This window comes from Anopheles bellator, chromosome 2, assembly GCF_943735745.2.
Source record: "Anopheles bellator chromosome 2, idAnoBellAS_SP24_06.2, whole genome shotgun sequence".
Classification (NCBI taxonomy): Eukaryota; Metazoa; Arthropoda; class Insecta; order Diptera; family Culicidae; genus Anopheles; species Anopheles bellator.
Genome location: NC_071286.1, coordinates 21902147 through 21925135, shown reverse-complemented (window position 1 = coordinate 21925135; position 22989 = coordinate 21902147). Strand labels below are relative to the sequence as shown.

The following is a 22989-nucleotide window of genomic DNA, read 5'->3' as shown; positions in this document are numbered from 1 at the left end:
ACTATTAATTACTGACTTACGCAGAGTTCGCGTTGGCCAACGTTACGTGTGAGTATGATACGAACAGCCACCAACAGCCGCCGCCACCGGTGGACCCGAGCGCTACAGGCGGACGAAGAATACGCCGCTCGGAGGAACTACTTCGTCAGGCGGCAGAGTACGTTTCGGGTGGTGAAACGTTCCAAAACGTTAGCATAAAGTTCAAAATACCGATCTCCACCATACGGTACGGGTAAAAATCGTAAAGTACCATTCTGAACAGGTTATTTTAATGCGCTCTTCTTTGTACACCCATTCCTAGCTTCTACATGGCTCGCAAAGGTATCCTACCCCGCCGGAAACGTGGCCGAACGGCTATGCTTCCATACGGCGCACAGCAGCACCAGTCGCAAACGGTGCCCAACTCAGCTTCGGGCACCGCCAACACACAACGAAGCGGAATTTCTGAACAGCAGTTTCAACAGCAGCTGCGAGAGAACATGGCATTGGCGGCCGGTGTTCAACCGATCGAGAACATCGAAAATTTTACCACCGAGGAAGGACAGTCTGCTGCCCCTCCACCGTACAGGGGAAGCCGTTCTCCGTCGCCATCGGGACCACCGTTTCACTTTGCCAACTACAAACTACCGGAACTGCGGCCGAACTTGATGTAAAGCAGAGACCTTGTTCCTTCCCCAAAAATCAGTAACTCCTACCTCCGAAATGCCCAGTATGTGGCAATGTCAAATGCACCTAAAACACGCCAAAGTAACATTTTTAGCATAAGATTTACACTCGTAGATGATATATTTTATTGGCAATTTTACGCAAAGTACACATTAATTGTGAGCGGTGGGTTTGTAGAAAGTCGAGTGATCGAAGAGCAGTATTTTCTCAAATCATGAAATTTCATATTACATGTTCCGCTTCTCGCTTGTTTTCGAATGACCAAAGAAGGCCTAAGCATGGAAAAATCCTCAATCGGTTGATTTTGTTTTCAGAACCCAAGCGAACCCGATCACATATTAATCAAGCTGAAAAATTAGCAAAGTAGAATGCTTTCAACAATGAATGTTAAATGTGTTTCGTGTTTGTATGTTTAGTTGTCGGTGTAAATGAAGCCATTGATGTAGTTGTGTAAAAAGAATAAATTTTCTGAAAACAACACTCTAGGAGAGAGTAACAATTTGAGTTGAATTTGATTCGCAGATCAATGTGCGGTTTTCCAAATCAAAGTTAACCTCGAAAACAACTAAGTAAAAGTAATTACGAATTTAATTTATTTTTGCGAGATATTTAGCTCCATATTCTTTTGGTAGGTTTTCTCCTCCAGCTTAGCACAGGCCTGCTCGATTTCATAGTTCTTCGACACCAGCATGACCCACTGAGCTTCGAGTGAGCGCAGCTTTTCACCTCCCTGCGTTTGCTTCGTTTTTCGGCCCCAGTTCACGTCCTGTATTTCCTTCTTCACTTCCGCCAGGCGCGCTTGACACTTGGCCTGCATCGCTACCAGTGTTTCGAGATAGGATTTCCACATCTCGCATCCATACTCTGACATCAGTTCCAGGTTCATGGCCCGTACGGCTTGGTGCTCGAGCTGGGCCATCGAATTGTCCACACTTTCCGTCCACGCTGACACTTCATTCATTTTGCCGGCCGGTGGCGGTGGTAGTTCGTACCGTTTCATGCTCAGCGGTTCCATCGGTAAACGGTTCTGGATGCGTTCGAACTCGGCAGTCATCAGCTCGGTCTCAAATGCAGTGGTAGCTAGGGGCGGCAGATGTTCCAGGTAGTTTTTCGTCGGCCGGTAACGCCGGCATTCTTCTTCCACCATTGCGATAGCCTGCAATGCGAAAGCGAAGCGTGAGTTCCACGGGTTTCAAGATGTTTTCCCTATCTGCTGCGCATCGTGTTACCGCTTCTCGGACGCCGGGATCATCATAACCGAGATCAATGTAGGGCAGGGCATCAACCAACACTTCAACGGCCATTGTTTTCACGAAATTGAATACGAAGAAGAATTCTGCTCTTTATATTTGCAGGATAGGAAATTGAGCCTACTGAGTTTTAGAAAATAAATATTTTAGTTTCTAACCAAGGTTCGGTAGTTTGACAAGCTAGCTTCTGACGGCAAGCTGTTGTTTACGTTGAAAAGGCTTTTGGAATTGCTGCCTCCGAATGCGCTTTTCAGAAATATTGCAATTTGTTACATTTTTGACTTATTTTGTGTGTCTCTCTTTCGTTATTAAAATTAACAAGAAAGATTACTGATAATGTGACACACTTGAACATTGACTTATGTTGAAATTAAAAGCAAATCCAAATTATTTGCCGGGGTCTCGGGTCAGCCACTGAACGGAGTACAACGTCAAACTGACAGCTGTCACGGAAAAGCCGCATCGAGCTGCTTCCGCTTTGAAGAGTTCTTTTTCAGTCCTCCGTGGCATGGCGGACGTGCTTTACTGATTGCAGCCAAAAATAATTCTCTATTTTCGGGTGTAATATTGTGCTAAAATGGTAAGTGGCGAATGGATAGCAATTCCCGTAGTCAAGGGCCGTCCGTTGATGTAAAATTTCTATCGATGGCAGTAATTTTGAGGGATAAAATGCCACTTGTTTGTATCGGAGCGCGTGAGTCGTACCTTGGGCTTGTTGTCTTGCTTGCGGTTGGCTCGGGATTTATAAAACAGCTGCGATGATTATGCTATTGGTTAGCGAATATGGTGAAATACGAGAAGAATGTAATCAGGATAGGGAAAGACATTTTGTGAGATATTTCTTGCCCAAGCCCAAATGAATAATCGGCATCCTCAAGGACCATGCGTGCTTGCTCGCCGGAAACGTGTTTGGCTGGAGTGTGAAAGGACTTTTGTCTGTGTGTATGTGTTGTTGACTGTGAATTTCGCCGAATGACTTAGTGTCCTTTAGGGACCGTGAAAAATCTATTCAACTTGCTTTTCGTAAATTGTATCATTCATTTTCTTTTATGGGTTCGCCCGCAATTCGTATGCCTCTCTTCCTGAGTCCGACTTGTCACTCCCTGCTGTATTCCACTTTCGGCTTTCATGCTTGGTTTCATGATAAACTAATATTTTCTTTTGTGGTTTTACTTTCCAGAGTTTGACGGCATCACGCCCTCTGATCAGTGTTTACACTGAAAAAAATGAAGCGACTAAGGATAAGGGAGTCTCGCTCCCGATGCTGTTCAAGGCCCCCATCCGCCCGGATGTCGTAAGCGAAGTTTCGCAGCTGATGCGTCGCAACAAGCGCCAACCGTACGCCGTTAGCGAAGCTGCTGGCCACCAAACGTCGGCCGAATCGTGGGGAACGGGTCGTGCGGTGGCTCGTATTCCGCGTGTTCGCGGTGGTGGTACCCACCGTTCCGGCCAGGGTGCGTACGGTAACATGTGCCGTGGTGGTCGCATGTTTGCCCCGACTAAGACCTGGCGTAAGTGGCACCGCAGGATCAACATCAACCTGAAGCGCTACGCTCTGATCTCCGCTCTGGCTGCCACCGGCGTTCCGGCTCTGGTGCAATCGCGCGGTAAGGTTTCACCCCAAGCAAGGTGGCAATAATTGTGGTGAACGTAGTGAAATGCATTGAACGTCTCATGTTCCTTCGTTAGGTCATATTGTCGATGGTATTTCGGAGCTTCCGCTGGTTGTCACAGATGAAGTCCAGAAGTTCCAAAAGACCAAGCAGGCTGTGAAGTTCCTGCGCCGTACGAAGGTGTGGGCCGACGTGCAGAAGGTCTACAATTCGCAGCGTCTGCGTGCCGGTCGTGGTAAGATGCGTAACCGTCGCCGCGTCCAGCGTCGTGGTCCACTGGTCATCTATGCCAAGGACGAGGGATTGCGCAAGGCATTCCGCAACATCCCGGGTGTGGACACCATGAGCGTGTACAAGATGAACTTGATGAAGCTGGCCCCCGGTGGCCACGTCGGTCGCCTCTGCGTCTGGACCGAGTCGGCATTCGCCAAACTCGACGAGATCTATGGCACGTGGAAGGAGAAGTCCAAGTTCAAGAAGAACTACAATCTGCCGACGCCGATCATGGCCAACACCGACCTCTCCCGCTTGTTCAAGGCGGAAGAGATCCGGCGAGTGCTGAAGGCTCCCAAGCGCAAGGTGCACCGTCATGTACGCCGCCTTAATCCGCTGACCAACACGCGACAGATGGTGAAACTGAATCCGTACGCCGAGGTGACCAAGCGTCGTGCCCTGCTGGCCGCAAAGCTGCGCCGCTGCGAACGTATTGTGGCCCGTGCGAAGGAGCGCAACGTCACGCTCGGCAAGAGCGATCCGGCTTTGCGTTTCATTGCCACGGAAAAGAACCGCAAGAAGCAGCTGCTGAAGAACAATGCCAAGCGCCTAGAGTTGGTTGCGAAGAAGAAGGCCGCAAAGGCTACGAAGGTTGCCGCTGCAAAAACGGCGAAGCAGCCAGCGAAGGTCGCGAAGAAGTAATAAGTTTGTTGTGGTCTCCACAATTGTCGCTTAAACTTGTTCTAATTTCCATCTACTGAAGTAATAAAAGTAAAACCTTCTACCAGTCCCCTGAGCTGTGGTGGGAAAGAAAAAACAGCAAACTGAATGTGTTCCGAATGTCTTTGGGTTGTTTTCGTGTCACTTTTGCACCGTTTCACAGAAGTACAGAATTTTTTAATTAATTCGTAATCTGCCGCACTGGATGATTAATGTGATCTGTCGGAGATAACTAACGTCATTTTTTAAATAGAAATATCGCCTATCACAACTTCACGGACAGAGGGCGCTGACGATCGAAAAGAGACTTTGACAGGGAAATGTCAAACTGACTAAACCCTTGTTTACTTTCTAGGCCGAGCATCGCACCAGAAACCTACTTGTTTGTTGGTAATCTACGAAACAATGGATATTTTAAAAGCAGAAATTGCAAGAAAAAGGAAACTTTTGGAAGAAAAGAAACTAGTGGTAAGTAAACCCCCGCTGATAGTCGAATCGTAGGGCGCAACATGCGCATAACTTTAATGTTTTTCTTTCGCTTCTAGGATGAGAAGAAAAAGTACTTTAAACGGGGCGATCTTCTCGCGCATGAGGAGAGTGAGTATTTGGAGAAAAGTGGCTATAACAAAGCCGACCGCACTCGTGCAAACAGTGCTGGGGATGCAAAGGATGGTAGCGCAGCCATCGACGAGGACGCTAAGTATGATTTCCGCAAACTGCCCCGCTCGGAAGTGATCCGGAAGCTACGTGAACGAGGCGAACCGATCCTGTTGTACGGTGAAACGGAACAAGAATCCTGCCATCGGTTGCGCCAGTTGGAAATTTCGGCCCCAGAAATCAACAGAGGGTTCCGCAACGATTTTCAGGAAGCGATGGAGCAGGTGGACGAAGCATATCTTAATGAAATCCTTACCTCCAACGGGCAAGGGTCGGGTATCATGGGCATGGGAAAGGCGAAGAACTCAAACGAAGACTACGATGTGGACGATAGCGTGACGTATGAATCGATTCAGCAAATGGCAGTTCGATTAGGGCGCAGCGGTAAAGACCACGACTGTGACGTGATAATGACCCTTATTCAGTTTCTGCTGAAGATCTGGAACGATCAGCTTAGCTCGGTCACTGCGGCAGAGCGGATGGCCACGAAAGGGAAAATTGCGCGAGCTACGTTCGAGCAGACGCGGCTGTACCTGCGGCCGTTGCTGCGAAAGTTGAAAAACAAAACCATCCCGGAGGACATCCTCGACAGCTTGACGGACATTACGAAGAGCTTACTGAAGCGTGATTATATCCATGCCAGCGACGCGTACCTAACGATGGCGATCGGTAATGCACCGTGGCCGATCGGTGTGACAATGGTGGGCATTCACGCGCGTACCGGACGTGAGAAGATTTTTTCTAAAAACGTGGCCCACGTCATGAACGACGAAACACAGCGCAAGTACATTCAGGGCCTAAAACGGTTGATGACGAAGATGCAGGACTACTTTCCGACCGATCCGTCCCGGTGCGTCGAGTATGTAAGCAAGAAGGACAGACAAGATTGAACGCCACAGCGCAACTGTAATTTTGTTTTAAGAATTTGAGTTGGTGGAGAATAAACTGTATAAAGTTTTTTTTTCAATAATTCAGATGTTATTTTCACAAATACATAATGTGCACGTGACGATGAGATTCAATGACGAATGTGTTTATTGTCGAACGACACAACTATAATGGCCACGCATATTTAACGATCACGCAGATCCTATGTCTTCATGCTTACGATTACGAAAGTTCGGACGAACGTTTAGTGGCCATTTCGACCGCATTTATCACCGTGCCGCGCATCGATCCTTGCTCGAGAGCATGTACACCGTGAATGGTGGCACCGCCCGGGGAGCAAACTTCATCCTTCAGCACCGCCGGATGTTTGCCTGTAGCGAGTACCATCTTGGCCGCACCCATGACGGTGTTAGCTGCCAGCTGTAGTGCCATGGCGCGGGGAATTCCCTGCTTCACGCCACCATCGGCAAGGGCCTCGATAAACTGGTACACATACGCCGGTCCGCATCCAGCCAATCCAGTGACGGCATTCATCTGGCTCTCCTGCACCTCGAACGCAACTCCGAGGGAACCGAGCATACTTTTCAGAGCTTCGTACAGCGGCTCAACCCTTGAAGAGCGATTGGCTTCGGCACAGTAAACGGTGCAGCCGAGACCAACCTGCATCGGCGTATTGGGCATGGTGCGCACGAAGGTTGCCATTGTTGTTTTGTAAAGTGCGCCTCGCAGACGTTCCAGTGTCACACCGGCAAGTATAGAAACGAACAGTTTATCCTGGCAGTTTGGAAGCGAGCCCGTCACATGTGCATGGTTAAGATCTTCCGTTAGCGAAGGAAGAACTTGAGGTTTAATACAGAGAAAAACGATGCTCGAATGTTTCAGTAGCTCCACATTATCAGTACCCAAATGCGTCACACCGAGTGGCGACCAGCGTTCTTTTAAGTTCTGCAGCTTCGTGGCCGTTACATGAATTTGGTCCGGCTGCAGGACGCCTGTACGTAGTAGAATCGAAGGCACCGGAAACAAAAGGAGCAATCGGTGAATAAGTGGCCAGTTATTTCAATGAATGGCTAGTTCCCCGTACCTTTGCTCAGCAATCCAGATGCAATGGCATGTGCCATATTTCCACCACCTATAAATCCGACCTGGACACCGGCGAGATTAGTCACATCGGACATTCTCGGGCTTTACGCAGTCTGCGGCACGAAGCTCAAAGATAATGTTCGATTCACCCACGACGCTGCACGCGCGTATCGTATGCGAAGAGTAAATAAAAGAGTACTTCAGTCGTTCGTAAACAAATGCACTCGTGTCTCGTTATCTAATCTGTGCAGCTACTGCCAAGATGCAATTTGGGGACAATCAATTTTGGCGCTTCGGCGCGGAAATGACAGCGAAATTTGTTTACATTTGGTCGGGCATTGTTGTTGGAACTGCAAACCGCACACTGGTCGGTGTTGAGACTTTCAGTGGACAACATTTTCCATCAGTGGAGCTGTTTTATTATGCGATACATTTGGTTTTGTTTTTGAGCGGACGAGCTGAAAACAAATAAATGAAGTTGAGTTAACCATAAAAAGAAAAATTAGCGATACGATTGAGAGTTTCCAACTAGCGAGCTCTTAGTGCAACAGATGTCATAGAAGAAACAAACTTTCAACTGAATTTGCTTCCTTCATCAAAGTAACCCTGAAGAGGGAAGCGTTTCCCAGTAACGTATCTCTTCGTATTATGGCGGCCCGTTTCTCTTCGGTTCCGGTGGACCAGGAGATCCACCGTGCGATTTCGGTTAGGCAAATAGAATTTCTGCACACTACTTTCCTAGCAAGCGCTGGCCGACTTACCCGCGCCGAACTTCGAGAAGTTCTCGTCACCATCGGATTGCGCTACACCGATGAGCAGTATCGAACGTTATTCCTGCAGATAAACACCGATCACGATGAATTTTGCCAGTGGGACGAGCTGCTAAGTTACCTGATTCTGGGCTTCCAGGACGACGATCCGCTGGCCGTGAAACAATCGCTCGATCTACCCATTGCCGACGATCTTGAGGTGAAATTGGGCCGTCAAGTGTACACGATCGTGAAGATCGACTTTTGTCCCATGGTGTACTACGTGAGTATCGGGCCGATGGGACCTCCCAGCCACCTTCACCCCTGTTTCCCGCCGTAGGACGGTAGCATCAGCTGGTCGCAAGGACACTGGATAACTACGTCCAGGGAGGGGATTATCAATTTCTGGACCAAGAATTGGAAACTCTCTCTGAAAGCTCGCTCGGTCCCGTCGCGGCTGAAACGATCGAAAACCTGGGTCCTCGATGCGGTATCTCTACCCGACCAGCGCTCGTTGTGCGTGGCAAGTTTAGAGTGTGAGCTCCGGTTCTACAACGTCGTGGCGGGTTCGTTCACGTTAAAAACGGTCATCGAACAATTGCCCCATCCAATCAGTACTCTGGACTACCGGTACGGACGGGACGAACCAAGCCGGCTGTTCGTTGGAGACTATGAAGGACACGTGGCGGTGTTGGAATTACATCCCGACCGAAAGGCAACGATATCGGGCGAGTCCTTCTCGGTGGTTACTTGGGTTCGCTGGGTCGATCTGCTTGCCGGAATGTATCCTCCGGTGGACTGCGTTCATTTTGGACGTTTGTTAGTGGATCAAGTGCGATCGGTGCGGTATGTTGAAAGCTTAAAGAGTTTCATCGCAGCCTCCGAGGAGAATCCACTAACATCGACCACCACAACGAAGGGGCCAAAGCATCAGGCTGTCCCTCTTCCCACTCTAACGATACAGTCGTTGGAGAACCGCTCGTCAAGGATCGACTTCTACGTGCCCCGTGGAGTGACATGTTTTGCGTTCGAACCTACCAAGGAGCTACTGGTGTCCGGTGGTCCGGACTGTGATCTACGTTTGTGGGACATCCGGCGTCCAGAGAAACCGTCGGCCGTTCTGATTGGCCACACGGCAAGCATTGTGTTCCTGTTCGTCCAGGATGCTGGGGAGAAAATCTACAGCCTCGACCAGAAGCGCAACGTGAAAGTGTGGGACGCACGGAATCGGGTGTTGCTGCAAACGTTCAGCCAACTGGCCACGACGCTTGCGAAAGGGCTGGCTGTTTGTGCGTACTACGACGACCGTGAGCGGCAGCTTGCGATGGCCAGCAATAAGTTGGCAGTTGTGGCTTGCTGTCCCGAGATTCCTCTCGATCGCACCGACGGCGAGAGTCATACTCGCCCCGTTTCAGTGCTACTGTACAATGCCCTCTACAAGCTGGTCGTTAGCTGTGGACTCGATAGCTTCATTATCACGTGGGATCATCGGATGAACCGGAAGATGAGCATCATAACCGAGGCGCACACTCAAATCCGCAACGGCTTACCGGAACCGGTCGAGATTACGGCCGGGTGTTTCGATGGTAAGCAACAGCTGCTGGTGACTGGAGCCCGTGATGGGTCGTTGAAGGTGTGGAACCTTAGTGGTCGTACCTGCATGCGCACGATGCACATCGAGGAGGACTGCGAAGTGACGGCCATCTTCTGGAGCGCTAATCGCATTCTGGCGATGGGCTGGAACCATCGTGTGGTGGAGTTTGCTGCTGCCAGCGACGCGAAAGACGAATACCCGAACGGTTTACCGTGGCGGAAGCTACACTCGGATGATGTGCTATGTGCTGCCGTTAATGACTCGGTACCGGGCGCGTTGGCCACCTGTAGCTACGCCGGAGAGCTTGTGCTGTGGATGCTGGAAACGGGACAACCGTATCGCCGGTATAACGCTGCCAATCCTCGCACGCGTCTGCCGATTGTGTTACGCCCGCAGGGTAGTAGCGAATCCGCTAATGAGAGACTGAAAGTGCGCCGAAGATCCACCATTCGACGATCGTTGTTTCAGGCGTCAATGGATGGGGCGACGGATCGACGCCTGTCTAGGATCGTCATGCCATCAGGGTTGGAGCAGATGCGACGGGTTGCGATTCAGGTGCTAATGTTTCTGCCGAGTCGCCCCATGGCTCCGAACTACGGCACACTGTTGGGTTCGCTCGACACGGGAATGGTGCAAGTTTGGTCCCACCATCCGGACGGCGGCTACCGGGGTGCGTTCAGTGCGATCCACATGGCAGGCGATCGGGTTTTGGCGATGGCGAGCGATTTCTCGAACCGCTTCCTCTTCACCGGCACGGCACTCGGTTACATCAAGACGTGGTACATTGAAAATTGTTGGTAAGCAGTGGATTGCAACACCTCGGCCACCTCTTGCAACTTCTTTCTGCTGTCCGTTTGCAGGATTCCCGATGACGATAAATTCAAAGTGAACAAACCTTCACTTCGGATTCTGTTCCCGTTCCTTCTGGACGATGTGATACCGGGGCGTGCAAAGCGATCAGCCCGTTCGCAACCGAAACCGTGGTTGTTGAACTCTTACCAAGCGCACCGTAGCTGCGTCACCAAACTGGTCTATTTGGATCGCAGCGAGTTACTGCTCAGCTCAAGCAGTGACCGTACGGTACGGTTGTGGACACTGGCTGGCCGTTACATCGGCCTGCTGGGCAGCCCGGTTAACTGGGAACCATTAGGGTTGGATCTTCCTCCGGCCCCTAGCTACCGGTTCCGGATTCCACCCGACCTGCAGCGCGAGGTGAGCTTCACCACGGCGAAGGTGTTGCGTGGCGCAAAGGACTACCAGCGCCAGTTTCAACACGCATCGCTCGGTCTGGAGCGATCGCGAAAGTACCTTCCCGGCATCGAAACGTACGGAGCACCGTTACGGGAGCCGATAGTGAACCGTAGCGTCCTGAAACCACCGGCCCGGGAGCCAATGTTGGCCACGATTAGACTCGAGCGGACATACCCTTCGCTTCCGGTGTACGGCCACATGGTAGAATTCCCGGTGAAACCGCTGACCGTTAGCCTGCAGCTAAGCGATATTCTGGAACGCACGAGAAAACTGCAATTCAACCACGTGTCGGACACGGAAATGGACACCGTACTGGACACCGAGACCGCATACAAATAGGGAAAGCGATAGGTTTGAAAATAATCTCGTAATTGAGTAAAAATTTATTGTTTCTCTGGACGCCTCGTTAACGCTACAGTTATGCTAGTTGAGCTTACCGGCTACGCACTTACTCAATTCCTACACCTAACTGATTGCTTCTCGTCGCTTGCAACGAATGATAAAGGCACATCGGGGACGCCGATGGGTGGTAAAACGTTGATTGCGCGACGCTTCAATGCAGAATCCTGTTGCCGGGTCCCGTTTCGTCACGCGTGACTTCGTTGGCTGTCAACTACGACCGATTTCTAGCTATCCGAGAGCGGACTTACCCATCTAAATGACTAAATATGTACAGCAGGCACTGTCTGGGGACACTATTCTAAACTTTCTCGTAGGTCCAAACCTCCTTTGCTGCAATCGGAACGGTGGTACACATTTTCGCTGGCAAGCCGTTTCTTCTGCGATCTCTGTATTCTCTATTGTTTCTTCTCCCGGCCCGGTTTGGTGACTCAATAAATATTTGTTCCCCAGTGGTTGTGCTTCTTCCGTCCTCCGTCTGCTGTCGGCTTTACTGCTTCAGACGACGCCTAGCTAGTGTTTAATATTGTACAACGTAGAGCTACACTTCTATCTCCTAACAATTGCAATTCTATTACACTAGGCTTCTATCTAGCTCACGGGACGAAGTAGTACGGATGGTTACGCGGATACGGGCCGACCCCGTCGTCTTGGCCTGGGATTTGTGATAGGTGTTGTAAGATTAAGGGTAAAAACTAACGATCGGACTCTCGATCGAGTGAAACAGAAAGCATAAAAACAATAGAACGTAAAATGCCACATTATGTCACAATATTTTACACGGCAGAACGTGGACGGGGGATTCCGGGGAGCTCCGCTTCGGCTTCGGGCTGTTTGTATCGTCCACAGTACAGTTGAACGACGATGGCAATGCGACTCGGGGTCCGCTTACAGTTCCGTCGTCGTTTCCGCGTCCGAACGGTCCAGATCGTTCAGGTACGAGAAGGACAGCTGGTTGTAGTCGCGCTTGCCGAAGCTGACGTTCTCGTTCGTGGGGCTCACGTGGTTAAGCTGGGGCTGCGACTGAAGGTCTCCGTTTTGTCTGCAACAAGAAGTGGTGGTTAGTGAGGGGATCTTCTGCGGGTCACCGGGGCACGTACCGGATGTGAAACAGAGGGTTCGTGATGGGCACATCATTGTAGCGGTTGTTCCGGCCGAGCGTGTTCGCTACCACCTCCGCCCCGACGTGCCCGTTGTGCAGGTGGCCATTGTTGATGTTGATGTTGTTGCTCGTGTGGTTTGCGTTGTTGTGGGGCCCGTGGTTTAGGTTCCGCTGGTTTCTTCCGAGCGTGTTGAAGCTGTTGTTCTGGGCCATGGTCAGGTTGTTACGATTCAACGTATCACCGTAGCTGCCGGAAGATCGGGGAAGGTTAGTTGGTATCGCCGAACTACGGTTGGCACTCTAGCCTTCAATCCTCATCCGCCGAAGGATCATTGGCCTACACCCGGTCTACCTACCCATTGATGTAGTTGTTGCGTTCGGACTTGATGCGGCCCAGCGTTAGCGTTCCCGGTACCGTGCCATTCCCGAGCGAACCGAGCGGATTCAGGTAGTTGTTGCGGTTCATCTCCAGCGTCCGGTTGAGCGTGTTTTGGCGATTGTTGATGCTTAGGTTGTTGTTGTTTTTCGCGTTAATGTTGTTGTTGCGCTGCAGTGTGCCAACTACGGCGGTCGTTGCGTCGGAGTTGGTAGGACTGTGCTGACCTGATGTCGGTGTACAGCGGGATACAATGAGACAGCGGAACCTTAGAAAAGCCGAGCCCCTGAGGTACGTACCGTTTTCCTTATGCGTGATGTAGCTAACATTGTCGAGGCTAAAGGCATGATTTTTGGCACTAAAGTCAAGCTGCAGATCGTCACCTTCGTCGGTGAGCGGAACTGCCATGGCGAGCACCTGCGTTTCGTACTCCTTCAAGCTGGTCGGGTTCTCGGAGGGAGGCTGCTGGGAGTTGATCATGACCGGGTCGTAGCGTACGGGACTGGCAGGGGCGGTGTACTGGCGCATTCGTTGCTTAAAGTTTTTGTATCTACGGGAAAAGGGACAAGAAGGACCACTGTGACAAAACTGAGCAGCGGCAGACGGCTCAAGCTAAGGAGCGGGGCGCTAGAGGAACTCGTGTAAGACTTACTTGGACCACGAGATGCAAATGTAAACGATGCCGATCGAGCCGAGAATGACGATGACGATGGCAACCGCAATCAGCGCGTACGGGAACACCTCGTCGTTACCGACGATGGTGGCTTTGATCTTCTGGATCGGCACTTTCGGTTCGATCGGCCCGAATATACCCTGTGCCGTCGCCCGGGCAATGCTCGAGGCCTCGAAGTTGATCTGGGACAGGATGGCCGGCGCAAAGACCCGGCTCACGACGGTGCTGGAGTTGCGCTCGAGGATACGCTCCGTTTTCGGGTCGACAGCGTAGAACCTGCAGATGGAGGGGCAAAATGGGAATTACTATCTTGCATCTCCACGGCTCAGTGTGCCTTACTTACCAAACATCCGTGGCACCGTTCACTTCCTCCACCGTTCCGTTTTCGTTCACCACCTTGCGGACAGTGAACCGTTCGATACCCGTGATCAGTCCGTCCGTCTTCTCGTGCAGAAGCTCCTCCAGCGCACGCACGTGCCTTCGCATGTCCTTGGGGTTCGAGTCCAGGAACACTAGCGTCATGCGGTTGATGTCGGCGATCAGGTTCACGACGACACGGGCCCGTGCCTTGTGGACCGGCTGTGTTCCTCCGGCCATTCCGCCATTATTGTCCCGCGCCTCGACCGCAAACACAAGCGGCGTTTGGCGTACGCCCTGGAAGGACTTCTGTGTCTTCAGCATGCCCGTGTCCTCGCTGATCGTGAAGTACGAGCTCGGTGCATCGTCGTGGGGAATTTCGTTCGACGATTGCTCGTCGTCGTAGATCGTGTATTTGAGCTGCCCGTACGGTCCCACGTCCCTATCAGTGGCCTTCACCTGCAGCAGCGGCGTTTCGATGTCCGCGTCGGCATTGATCACCGCGTAGTAGGTGTCGTTCCGCGGGCTTTGCTGGTACGCTTTGGGGAACACGAACTGGGGCGCGTTGTCGTTTTCGTCCTGTACGATCACCTTCACGGTGGCCGTGTTTTTGTGCTGGTTCACGAAGTACTTGTTCGAGACGAGGCGCACCTCGAGCGTGTGGCTGGTGGCCGTTTCGTAGTCGAGCGGAGCGGCCAGCACCAGCGCACACGCATGATCCTCGATCGTGATGCGGAACAGTTGCTTCTCGTTGCCCCCGGTTAGCTCACAGCTGAAGCCACCGTTGTGTTTGGTGGCCTTCTTCGAGTTGATGATCTGCACCAGTTTGACCGTGGCGTTGACACCGGTCGACTCGGGGACGCTCGTCGTGTAGCTATCGTCACTGAACGCCAGCCCCTGAACTTCCAGGTTGACGATACCCCCGTTCTCGACGCGCGACTCGGCCGAATCCCCGTTCGGATTGGCCGGGATGTGGCTGACGTAGACGGGCAGGGTCGAGACGCTGCTCAGCTGCGGTTCGCCCATATCGTAGGCCCGCACGTCGATCAGGTACTCGCTGTCCTCCTCCTTGCCGAGATCGTCCCGGATCCGGACGATGCCCGAGTCGGCATCGACCTGGAAGTACTTCAGGGCCTTACCGCGGCCGACGAGCTCGTAGCGCACGACGTTGCCCGGCGACGATCCGTCACCGTCGACGGCCGGCATCGAGCCGACGATGGCCCCGATCGGCAGGTTGTCGTTGATGTTGACCGGCTCCGGGATCGACACGAACACCGGCGGGATGTCGTTGCGATCCTCCACCTCCACCAGGATCTTGATGTAGTCGCCCGGACTGGTGCCATCGTTCTCGAGCGTGCCCACGATCAGCTCGTGCATCTTGTCCTTCTCGTAGTCTAGCCCGCGGATCGTTTTGATCTGGCCCGTCCTGGCGTCCACCTTGAACAGGTCGCCCGGGCCACGCTTCAGCGTGTACGTGATCTCGGGCTTCGTGTCCGGGTCGAATGCGCGCACCGTGGTGACGGCCGTATCGGGGATGTTCTCCGGAATGCGCACCTCCACCGTGGCCTCCATGAACCGGGGCACCTCGTCCGGAACGTCGCGCACCTTCACCGTGACGCTGGCTGTGCCAAGCCGTGGTTCCGGCGCACCGTCCTTCGCCGTCACCACGAACCGGTACTCCTTCTGCTTCTCGTAGTCCAGGGCACTCCGGGTGCGAATTTCGCCCGTCTTCGAGTCGATCCGGAACGGAATGTCCGACGGGATCGTGTACGTGATCTCCGCGTTCATGCCTTCGTCCGCGTCGGTCGCATGCACACTGCCGATCGGGGCCCCCTCGCGACCCTCGTCGACCGCGAACACGTACGGCAGCTTGCGCTCGTCAAACTCCGGGTTCTTGTCGTTGATGTCCGTCACCTTGATGTTGACGGTGGCGCTGCTCGCTAGCCCACCGTTGTCCTCTGCCCGCACGATCAACTGGTAGCGCGTCAGGTCCTCCCGGTCCAGCTTCCGGATCACGCTGATCACACCGCTATCCTTGCCGATCGAGAACTGGCGCAGATCGTTCCCGGTCGTGATGGCGTAGCTGACCGGGTCGTTCTCTGGATCTTCCGCCTTCAGCACGATCACGGTCGAGTTGATTTCGGCCCCCTCGCTCACCTGCACGTCGTACACGGGTTTGGCGAAGCGCGGTGGTTTCGTGTTCGGCCCGGGGGTGATCGTAACCTCGACGATCGCCTGCGACGACAACCCGCCAACGTCGGACGCCTGCACCGTGATGCTGTACTGCTCCCCAGCGTTCAGTCTCGTGCGTGCCTCGATCTCGCCGGTCTGCGGGTCGATGGCAAACTTGCTGGCCCCGTTGTTCGACACGTGGAAGATCGAGTACGTGATGGCGGCATTGTCGCCCGCATCGTTATCGGTGGCCACCACCTTCGTCACCAGTCGGCGCCCATCGCCGGCCATCAGCGTGACGGGGGCCACCATCGCCAGCCGCGGTGCGTTATCGTTCACGTCGCGCAACTTCACCGTGAGACTGAGTGGAGCGCTGGCTGCGTTCCCGGTGGCCTCCCGGGCCACCACCTGGAAGAGGTACCGCTCCGGGCTGGGCGGGTCCCGGTCGAGGCCTTCCTCGTTGACCCGCAGCACGCCCTCCTTCGAAACGGCGAACGAGGGTGACGTAACCTCGTAGATGTACTCCATCGGTTCCCCGTCCCCGGGGCCGAAGTCCTGGTCCGTGGTGGACAGCTTAATCGGATTGCCGTCCGCGTCCATCACCACCGTGCCGATCGGGGAATTCTCGTCGACGAACCCTTCGATGGCCGTCGCACTGATCATCGGCGGGAACGCGTCCACCGGCTTCACGTGGATCGCCAGTTTGGCCGTGGTGAAACGCTTCATTTCCGTCACCTCTTCCGCCTTCACGATGATGTCGAACTTCTTGGCCGTGACCGAGGCATCCACTAGCCGCGTCTGCTTTAGGACACCGGTTTGCGGGTCGATCTCGAAGTAGTTCCCGTAACTGCCGGGGATACCGCTCAGGAACGTGTACCGAATCGGGGCACTGATCGTGTCCAGATCGACCGCCTGGATACGTTCGGGGGTCACCGTCAGCACGCCCTGCAGTGTGCCGGCCGGTACCGAGGCACTGTACTCCGGATTCAGGCAGGCCCCGTCCAGCAGCACACAGCCCCGGTAGATGAACGACGGATCCTGGTCGTCCGAGTCGGCGATGTCGATCGTGAGCGTCGTTGTGGCCGACAACCGCTCCGAAGCGTTTCGAGCCCGGTCCTGGAAGAGAGCAAAGAGGACGACAGGTTTACGACTTGTTTGTATGGAGGCTCTTCTTACGTGGATCGTCGCGAAAGGAAATCCCACGAACCAGTGTTACACCCAACGGGGACAATACTTTATGACCCGGCAGGATCCTTCAGTTCCGTCAGTGCGGTCTGTCGACGCCTTTCACTCGTTCGCTCGTTTTTGACAGTTGAGCTCAATGACAGGACATATACACAATACTCCGACCATCTCGTAACAGGCAATAAAATGGGGCCCAAAAACTTTCGTTAATTGATACTCCACTCTCCGGGGTGGACATTATCAGCCTGGGTGAGCCACACCGGTCCACAGATGCAAATGGTTCGACCACTGACTGGGCCGACCTCCCAGTTCTGCTGAACGAGCTAATTGAAATCGAAATGCTGAACAAACAAAACTGGGCCACTGGGTGCTGAGGGCCCGAAGCTGAGCCGCGAGAGCGGTTTTACGATCGGCGAAACGAATTTAACCTTTTTTGGTCGGTTTTAAGTACGTATCTCATCGGAGAATGGGACTGGGGTTTTGATTCCGTAGGACAATCGCTTCCCAGCTAAAGAGTGACCGCGTGCTGGGCAAGGCCAGTTTCGGGTACAGGTTTCGGTCGAGATTCTTCTCTAAACAGCATCCGGCCTTACGGTGGCTGTTTGCAAATGTAACGGCTGGGAACTGCATGGCTACAAGGACACAGGCACTGTCCGTTTTTGCGGCGGAGAGTTATTGGGAGGAAGTTCTACGCCACGCGGGCACGCGGCGATGTCTTCCCGACGGCACGCACGGCACGGTGCGTTGATGCGTTCTGACATTCGTTATTTCCGCACCGATGCTTCGCCGAGATTTCGATCTCAACCACCACTGGACTGGGCTGGTGGTAATATCGAGCTATCGGTACTTGAGGATCAGCAATTTGAACTTGACGTTGCGGCCGGCGCGAAAGAAGCCATCCACCGGACCGGGTCTCTCAAGAACAAACATTGAACTTCACCGTCCCACAGGGGCCCCCACGCCGGACCAATCCACAGACAGACGAGTGACCCCTCAGCGTTGATGTTTCGTTTGTGCCAATCATCTTTCGCCCGACGCCCGACGGGCTTTTGTGGATCGATGGCACACCGGAGAGGCAGCAGCAATCAATGGCATCTTTTATGGCGGTGGGCGAGAAGGCCCGGGCCGGGCCGAGTAATCCACTTCCAGCCAGTCGCCTTCGCTTTCAGCTCCGTCCGCGCCCTTTGTGTGCCCTCGAGGATCCCCCAGCCAGCCAGCCGGTCAGGATGGCCGGCCACTGGACGCTGCGTCCGGAGAGTTCTGAGTCGGAATCTAGGGCCCAGCGGCCCCATTATTATCGTCGTTATTGGCTCTAGTTACTCTCGCGGCAGGGCCCGCGAGAGGGGCTCTGCTGCATTATTATGCGAAGACCAGCGCCCAGGACCAGAGGGGGTCGGGTAGCTGCAGAAGCTGTCAGTCACCGTGCACGTTCCGGCATCCGAGGCGATCCGATGACACCGCAAACGAGATGCAAATTGCGCGATGCACCCCCGATGCACGGTTCGGTGCGTCCCTGTGGAATGTCTCCCCCCACGCCCCCATCCTCGGGCCATCCACCGGGCCCGGTTCATTGGCACCTTTCGCGGCTGCGGCTGGAACCGCTGGTGACCATTTGTCAGGCTTTGGTAAATTGATTGTAATTGCCTGGCGGTCGGTCGGCTCGAAACCGTCGGCTCATTAATCATCATCGGGCCCTTCAGATCGGGGTTGATCGCCAGGCGAGGCTCGATGGCCGGTTTGCCAAACATGATCACCCTGTGTGGACGGGGAGCCCTTCACACCCCCCCATCGGGGCGCCTCGCCACCAGCGTCGTTCGGGCGCACGATCGCGGCCAAAAACGGGCCGCTTTTTTGATAATTAAAAACAATCCTGATCGGTGGCCGGGTGGTGGCCTTCGAGAGGTTCGGGATATTGGACCACCGAGCGGGGCTCGTGAGGACTCACTGTCAACGGTTTTGACCCGCTGTGGCCGGGCCATAGGGGTCTGTGTGAGGTTGGCCGCCCAAAAAAAAAAATTGGGGTCTGTTTTTCACCTTCGAGCTTCGTGACGGCTTAGCGCGACCGCTCTTATGCTGGTACCGCTGTCCCCCGCCCTGCGCCCGGTCAGGTTGGTCAAAGTTGAAGGTTTGACCTTGTTTTCGAATCGAATTAGCGCAGGCCTCGGTGCGCGGCGGAGCGGCCGTTATTAATTATCACTCCCGCTGATAGCTGCTTTTGTGTCCGGGCCGGTGTGCGTGCGAGGTTTCAGCAACAACAAAAGTCGGCTTAATCACCGAAACCGTTCTTATGTTGCAAACATAAAACTTCATGTGGAAAATGGCTGCAAGGCTCGGCCGCTTTTATCGACTTGTTACCATGAAATCGGTCGTACGAACGAGTAGTAAAAGCCGTTTCCCAGTGGTTTAATTTGTGCAGGATATAAAAAGTGAACATAAAAACTGATCATAAATAACGAGGTTGATCGTTTGTCCGTAGATTTGTATGATTATGTTTCCTGGTTTTTCGCAAGTGAGCAAAATGCCGAGGCAGTGCAGTAACTTTCGTTTTACAAATTCTTTTATTTAAAAAATTACTTCAAATTGTTCCCATTCTTTATACTAAATTATCGAAATGGCACGTCTTGTAACGGATTTTCGAAGCCAAACGATCGGCTAGTCAATATTGACGAGAACTTAATTTCACGATTGATTAACCGTTTATGACACAAAAATTAATTACTGTCTCCAACTATTCTTTTTAATTTTACAACCTTTCGTTAAAAGCGGGTTTCGTAAGCTCTCTTGACGCAGATTGATGATGTCAATCAGTCATTTTTTGCAATAAGTTTTGGTTTTTAATTTTTTTAACGGGTTTCGAGCAAAATTGTAAATTCACTTCTTGAAGTTTCGGCTCTCAAGGATCTGTTGCATAAATTTATCAATTCTTTGGACTTTTGAACACTTCAGTATCCAATCACCCGTTAAGCACCAGGTCATTAGCAATTAACCAAAAATGTACTAAATGAACTGATTTAGAATGCAATGGCTCGGAACGGTGGAAGAAATAAGTTTACAGCTTTATGGCAAAACCATAACCTCATCGCTTCACAGTGTCACTTGAAACGATAGTGTCGTAGATAATGGCGGCCAAGAAAGTATAACGATCATTTTCTTTAAAGTTATGCGTTGTTTAGTGTTCTTGAGAAGTAAGCTACTTATCAGTACTCTTAACAAGGCGCCCCAATTTGCACTAGGCTTTCTTAAACTATACTTTCTAATATATTTGGTGTTTGAGGTAAATGTTTATAATTTTTAACGGTCCACGGTGTTCCGAATATGAATCCGTTAAAATATTGTCCAAACCGTGTATGCGCAGGAACTGTGTTAACATGCTGTATGTTGCCGTGAATTTAAATTGTGGCAGCATGCCTCAACTAAATCGGCCAGCCAACGTGCCAGACACTTTGGGCCGTGCGCGATTGCATTCTTCGAAAGTGGACATCATTAAAATGCCATCAGCGACAACCGTTGCACCGGTGCGCCGCCCTCCCTAAACCACCCCAAGAAGGCTTTTGAGTGGCCACCTTTTTACACTTTCAACAAGCTTTCAGGCGAAACCCTCTCCATAAGGACGTCTGGCGCACCGAAAGTTCACTCACATGGGGAGATCAGAATTTTCCAATTAAACAGACTACGGCGTGTGCGTTACCTGGCGCTCGGTTGGTCGCACGGAAGTGATCGCGCCCGGTTTCGATCGTTTTCGGTCCCCCGCCGGCCAGGTTGGCGGAAGCACACTTTTCAGCCGGAATTGAACAATACCGCGGCCAAATCACTATCTTTAGCGTGGCGTCCGCTAACGGCGTGCAACATAATTCACCCGCCGTTGGCGCCCGATAGAGTTGTTGGCGCGATTGGGGTGGCGGAGAATTATAATAAATTGATCACGACCTTAGCGAGCGGACGGGCGGACGGACGGGCTGGCTGGCGAAGGCCGCGCCCGTGGAGCGAAATTTCCCCACCCAACCAGCCGCTTGAGGAAAAACAAAAAAATAACAACGGGGAAACACAAGAAAAGCCAATCGAAACCGGGGCCGGGGCAGGCCGATTGAAAGCGAAAACGCCGCCGGGCACGGGTCGGAGTGGGCGCGGGGGACCGCCATCATCGGAATTGTGTTTATCACTCTCACTGATGACCCTGCGGACGGAGTAACGGCGCGGCGCGTAACGAGTTTGGTGCGAAGGGACGGAGCCTGGAGCCTTCAGCCGGCATCAGCATCGGGGAGAGCGCTTTGCGTCGGATCCCGGCGAGCCTCACCCGGAACTGGTAAGTCCCGGCCCAGTCCAGTAGGGCTACAAAAAATCGCCAGACCTCTCGCCACAATGCACCGCGCAGTTTCGCGAAGGAAGGCAGAAGAAAAAATCGGCGGCTCAATCGGCGGCACGAAAAAGTCCGGTAATGGTTTGTTACCGTAAATGGCGCAACCAGCACAACATCAGCACGGCAACAAAGGTCCCTATTATTTCGCGACCACGCTATGGTGGCGGTGGTGAGCTGGCAGACGGCGCCTGGCACTCGCCTCCCCAGGAGACATCATGGAACACACATGCACGCACCGGGCGACTCCCGGTAAGGGTGAATGATGGACACTCGGATGGTAACACTGCAGTGCCGCTGCCACGAATTAAGATCGTAATCTTTATTATCGCTTATAAGTGAAGTCGCCACATTTGGGCCACCTTGGAAACACCTGAAGTCAGCTCACCGACCACCGCTTCCGGAACCGGGTTGTTCTCCTTCGCTCTGCAGAACGGCGAACTCTGCGCGTGAGGTGTGCAATATTGCCGTCCGTTTTGTGACACTAGCAAAAAAGTGGACCACTCAGAGGTTCGCCTCCGAAAATATTAAACTGGGACCAGTGGAACGTTTTGTGCCCGCGGTTCAGCAGATAAGTAGGCAGCAAGGCTAAAATTAGAAGCATGTCTCACTTTGCTGATGACGCAGTTCTATTCGTCGATCGATGGGCTGTAGCGTGCCACAAGTTTAGTAGAGTGTCATTAGGAGCTTTAAATTGACCGACCAAACGGCAGTGAAGCTCAATATTTAATGCAACCTCTTGATGCCTTTTTCCTTCATGTTCCATTCGGATCTCTTATCTTTGGGTGCCTTTTTATGAAACAGTTTAGTTTTTTAACGATCTCTGAAGCTCTTTCTTCGACTGAAGCATTGAGGTGAATATTGTGGATCGGCATGCAGGTTAAACTTCCATTCGAACTTTAGATGGTAAAATAGCATCTGTATCATTCGCCTTTGATTTGTGAAATGATGAGTTAGTATTGGGTGTGCTTTTGGTTTAATTTCTACTTCGTAACGTCCAGAAAACCATCACGGGAAGTGTCAAGAACTTCATGTGGAAATGGAACCTATAATAAACCAAAATCAGGAACTGGCCAGTGGTTCCCTGGATTTGATTTCTCCTTTATGTATTCAGAGTGATGTTTCTGTGACTTGCACATTTCGAACCCAAAGAACATGAATGAATTCAGCACGTGCTAGGTTTATATACTACAAAATTCGACTATGGACCCTATTATGAAACTCGAATCGAGAACTCGAACGGTCATTTGAGTTCATTTTGCTATAGCTTTCTCTTTCTGCCTTCTCGCTTGCTGTATTCTGCTTTCTCTCTTGTTGTGTTAACTCGATCGATCTCGAGTTCTCGATTCGAGTTTTATAATAGGGTCCTATATCACCGATTCGACATCACCAATGTGATCACGTGCCATTCCAAGTCTCATAATTGTTTGAACTCAATAGAAGGTTGCTATCCATCCATTTTTAAGAATAGAGCCTGGTTAGTCCAAAGCATGGTTCGTCCGTAGAAATGTTTTTTTTTGGTTTCACTTTAACTTATCTCTATCAGATTGAATTGAAAGTAAATATTAAAAAACAGTTTTAATTTACCGCTGAAGTCTGTGTCCGCGAGTGTCTTTTTGCGCTTTGGTACCTAAAATCACCTCAGCTTGAAAAACGCTCGTTGTTGGTGGGTTGCATATCATCATCC

General features: G+C 52.2%; 6 protein-coding genes across 6 annotated transcripts in view; 3 read left to right on the top strand and 3 right to left on the bottom strand.

The window, feature by feature from the left end:
- Positions 1 to 798: 798 nt before the first annotated feature.
- Positions 799 to 2070, bottom strand: LOC131210026 (pre-mRNA-splicing factor SPF27). Its single transcript, XM_058203212.1, has 2 exons — positions 1896 to 2070; positions 799 to 1822 (listed from the first exon to the last, which is right to left on the bottom strand). Exons 1-2 carry the CDS (start codon positions 1968 to 1970, stop codon positions 1259 to 1261), a joined length of 639 nt encoding a protein of 212 aa, XP_058059195.1. The 5' UTR covers positions 1971 to 2070; the 3' UTR covers positions 799 to 1258.
- A 341-nt stretch (positions 2071 to 2411) lies between these two features.
- LOC131212118 (large ribosomal subunit protein uL4) lies at positions 2412 to 4566 on the top strand. Its single transcript, XM_058205865.1, has 3 exons — positions 2412 to 2496; positions 3097 to 3523; positions 3606 to 4566. The coding sequence occupies exons 1-3, from the start codon at positions 2494 to 2496 to the stop codon at positions 4442 to 4444; spliced, it is 1269 nt and encodes a 422-aa protein (XP_058061848.1). The 5' UTR covers positions 2412 to 2493; the 3' UTR covers positions 4445 to 4566.
- Positions 4567 to 4839: 273 nt separating this feature from the next.
- On the top strand, positions 4840 to 6131 carry LOC131208376 (pre-mRNA-splicing factor 18). Its single transcript, XM_058201110.1, has 2 exons — positions 4840 to 4930; positions 5008 to 6131. The coding sequence occupies exons 1-2, from the start codon at positions 4868 to 4870 to the stop codon at positions 6007 to 6009; spliced, it is 1065 nt and encodes a 354-aa protein (XP_058057093.1). The 5' UTR covers positions 4840 to 4867; the 3' UTR covers positions 6010 to 6131.
- A 6-nt stretch (positions 6132 to 6137) lies between these two features.
- On the bottom strand, positions 6138 to 7357 carry LOC131208377 (uncharacterized). Its single transcript, XM_058201111.1, has 2 exons — positions 7092 to 7357; positions 6138 to 6999 (listed from the first exon to the last, which is right to left on the bottom strand). The coding sequence occupies exons 1-2, from the start codon at positions 7183 to 7185 to the stop codon at positions 6230 to 6232; spliced, it is 864 nt and encodes a 287-aa protein (XP_058057094.1). The 5' UTR covers positions 7186 to 7357; the 3' UTR covers positions 6138 to 6229.
- A 381-nt stretch (positions 7358 to 7738) lies between these two features.
- LOC131207180 (WD repeat-containing protein on Y chromosome) lies at positions 7739 to 11023 on the top strand. Its single transcript, XM_058199792.1, has 3 exons — positions 7739 to 8122; positions 8180 to 10230; positions 10294 to 11023. The coding sequence occupies exons 1-3, from the start codon at positions 7739 to 7741 to the stop codon at positions 11021 to 11023; spliced, it is 3165 nt and encodes a 1054-aa protein (XP_058055775.1).
- Positions 11024 to 11090: 67 nt separating this feature from the next.
- Positions 11091 to 22989, bottom strand: part of LOC131207179 (cadherin-99C) — a 147900-nt gene continuing 136001 nt past the window's right edge. The window contains exons 8-13 of the mRNA XM_058199791.1: positions 13578 to 16879; positions 13214 to 13510; positions 12861 to 13111; positions 12542 to 12788; positions 12184 to 12432; positions 11091 to 12125 (exon numbers count right to left, since the gene is read on the bottom strand). Of these exons, the coding sequence (XP_058055774.1) occupies positions 11972 to 12125; positions 12184 to 12432; positions 12542 to 12788; positions 12861 to 13111; positions 13214 to 13510; positions 13578 to 16879 (4500 nt within the window). The 3' untranslated portion in view covers positions 11091 to 11971. The remainder of the gene's footprint in view (positions 12126 to 12183; positions 12433 to 12541; positions 12789 to 12860; positions 13112 to 13213; positions 13511 to 13577; positions 16880 to 22989) is intronic.

Coding starts and splice junctions, on each gene's coding strand:
- LOC131210026 (XM_058203212.1), bottom strand. CDS start 1,970: ATGGCCGTTGAAGTGTTGGTTGATGCCCTGCCCTACATTGATCTCGGT. Junction 1,823..1,895: donor ATCCCGGCGTCCGAGAAGCG/GTAACACGATGC, acceptor TTCGCATTGCAG/GCTATCGCAATGGTGGAAGA.
- LOC131212118 (XM_058205865.1), top strand. Junction 3,524..3,605: donor GGCTCTGGTGCAATCGCGCG/GTAAGGTTTCAC, acceptor TTCCTTCGTTAG/GTCATATTGTCGATGGTATT.
- LOC131207180 (XM_058199792.1), top strand. CDS start 7,739: ATGGCGGCCCGTTTCTCTTCGGTTCCGGTGGACCAGGAGATCCACCGT. Junction 8,123..8,179: donor TTTGTCCCATGGTGTACTAC/GTGAGTATCGGG, acceptor TTCCCGCCGTAG/GACGGTAGCATCAGCTGGTC. Junction 10,231..10,293: donor TGGTACATTGAAAATTGTTG/GTAAGCAGTGGA, acceptor GTCCGTTTGCAG/GATTCCCGATGACGATAAAT.
- LOC131208377 (XM_058201111.1), bottom strand. CDS start 7,185: ATGTCCGATGTGACTAATCTCGCCGGTGTCCAGGTCGGATTTATAGGT. Junction 7,000..7,091: donor ATCTGGATTGCTGAGCAAAG/GTACGGGGAACT, acceptor TACTACGTACAG/GCGTCCTGCAGCCGGACCAA.
- LOC131208376 (XM_058201110.1), top strand. CDS start 4,868: ATGGATATTTTAAAAGCAGAAATTGCAAGAAAAAGGAAACTTTTGGAA. Junction 4,931..5,007: donor TGGAAGAAAAGAAACTAGTG/GTAAGTAAACCC, acceptor TTTCGCTTCTAG/GATGAGAAGAAAAAGTACTT.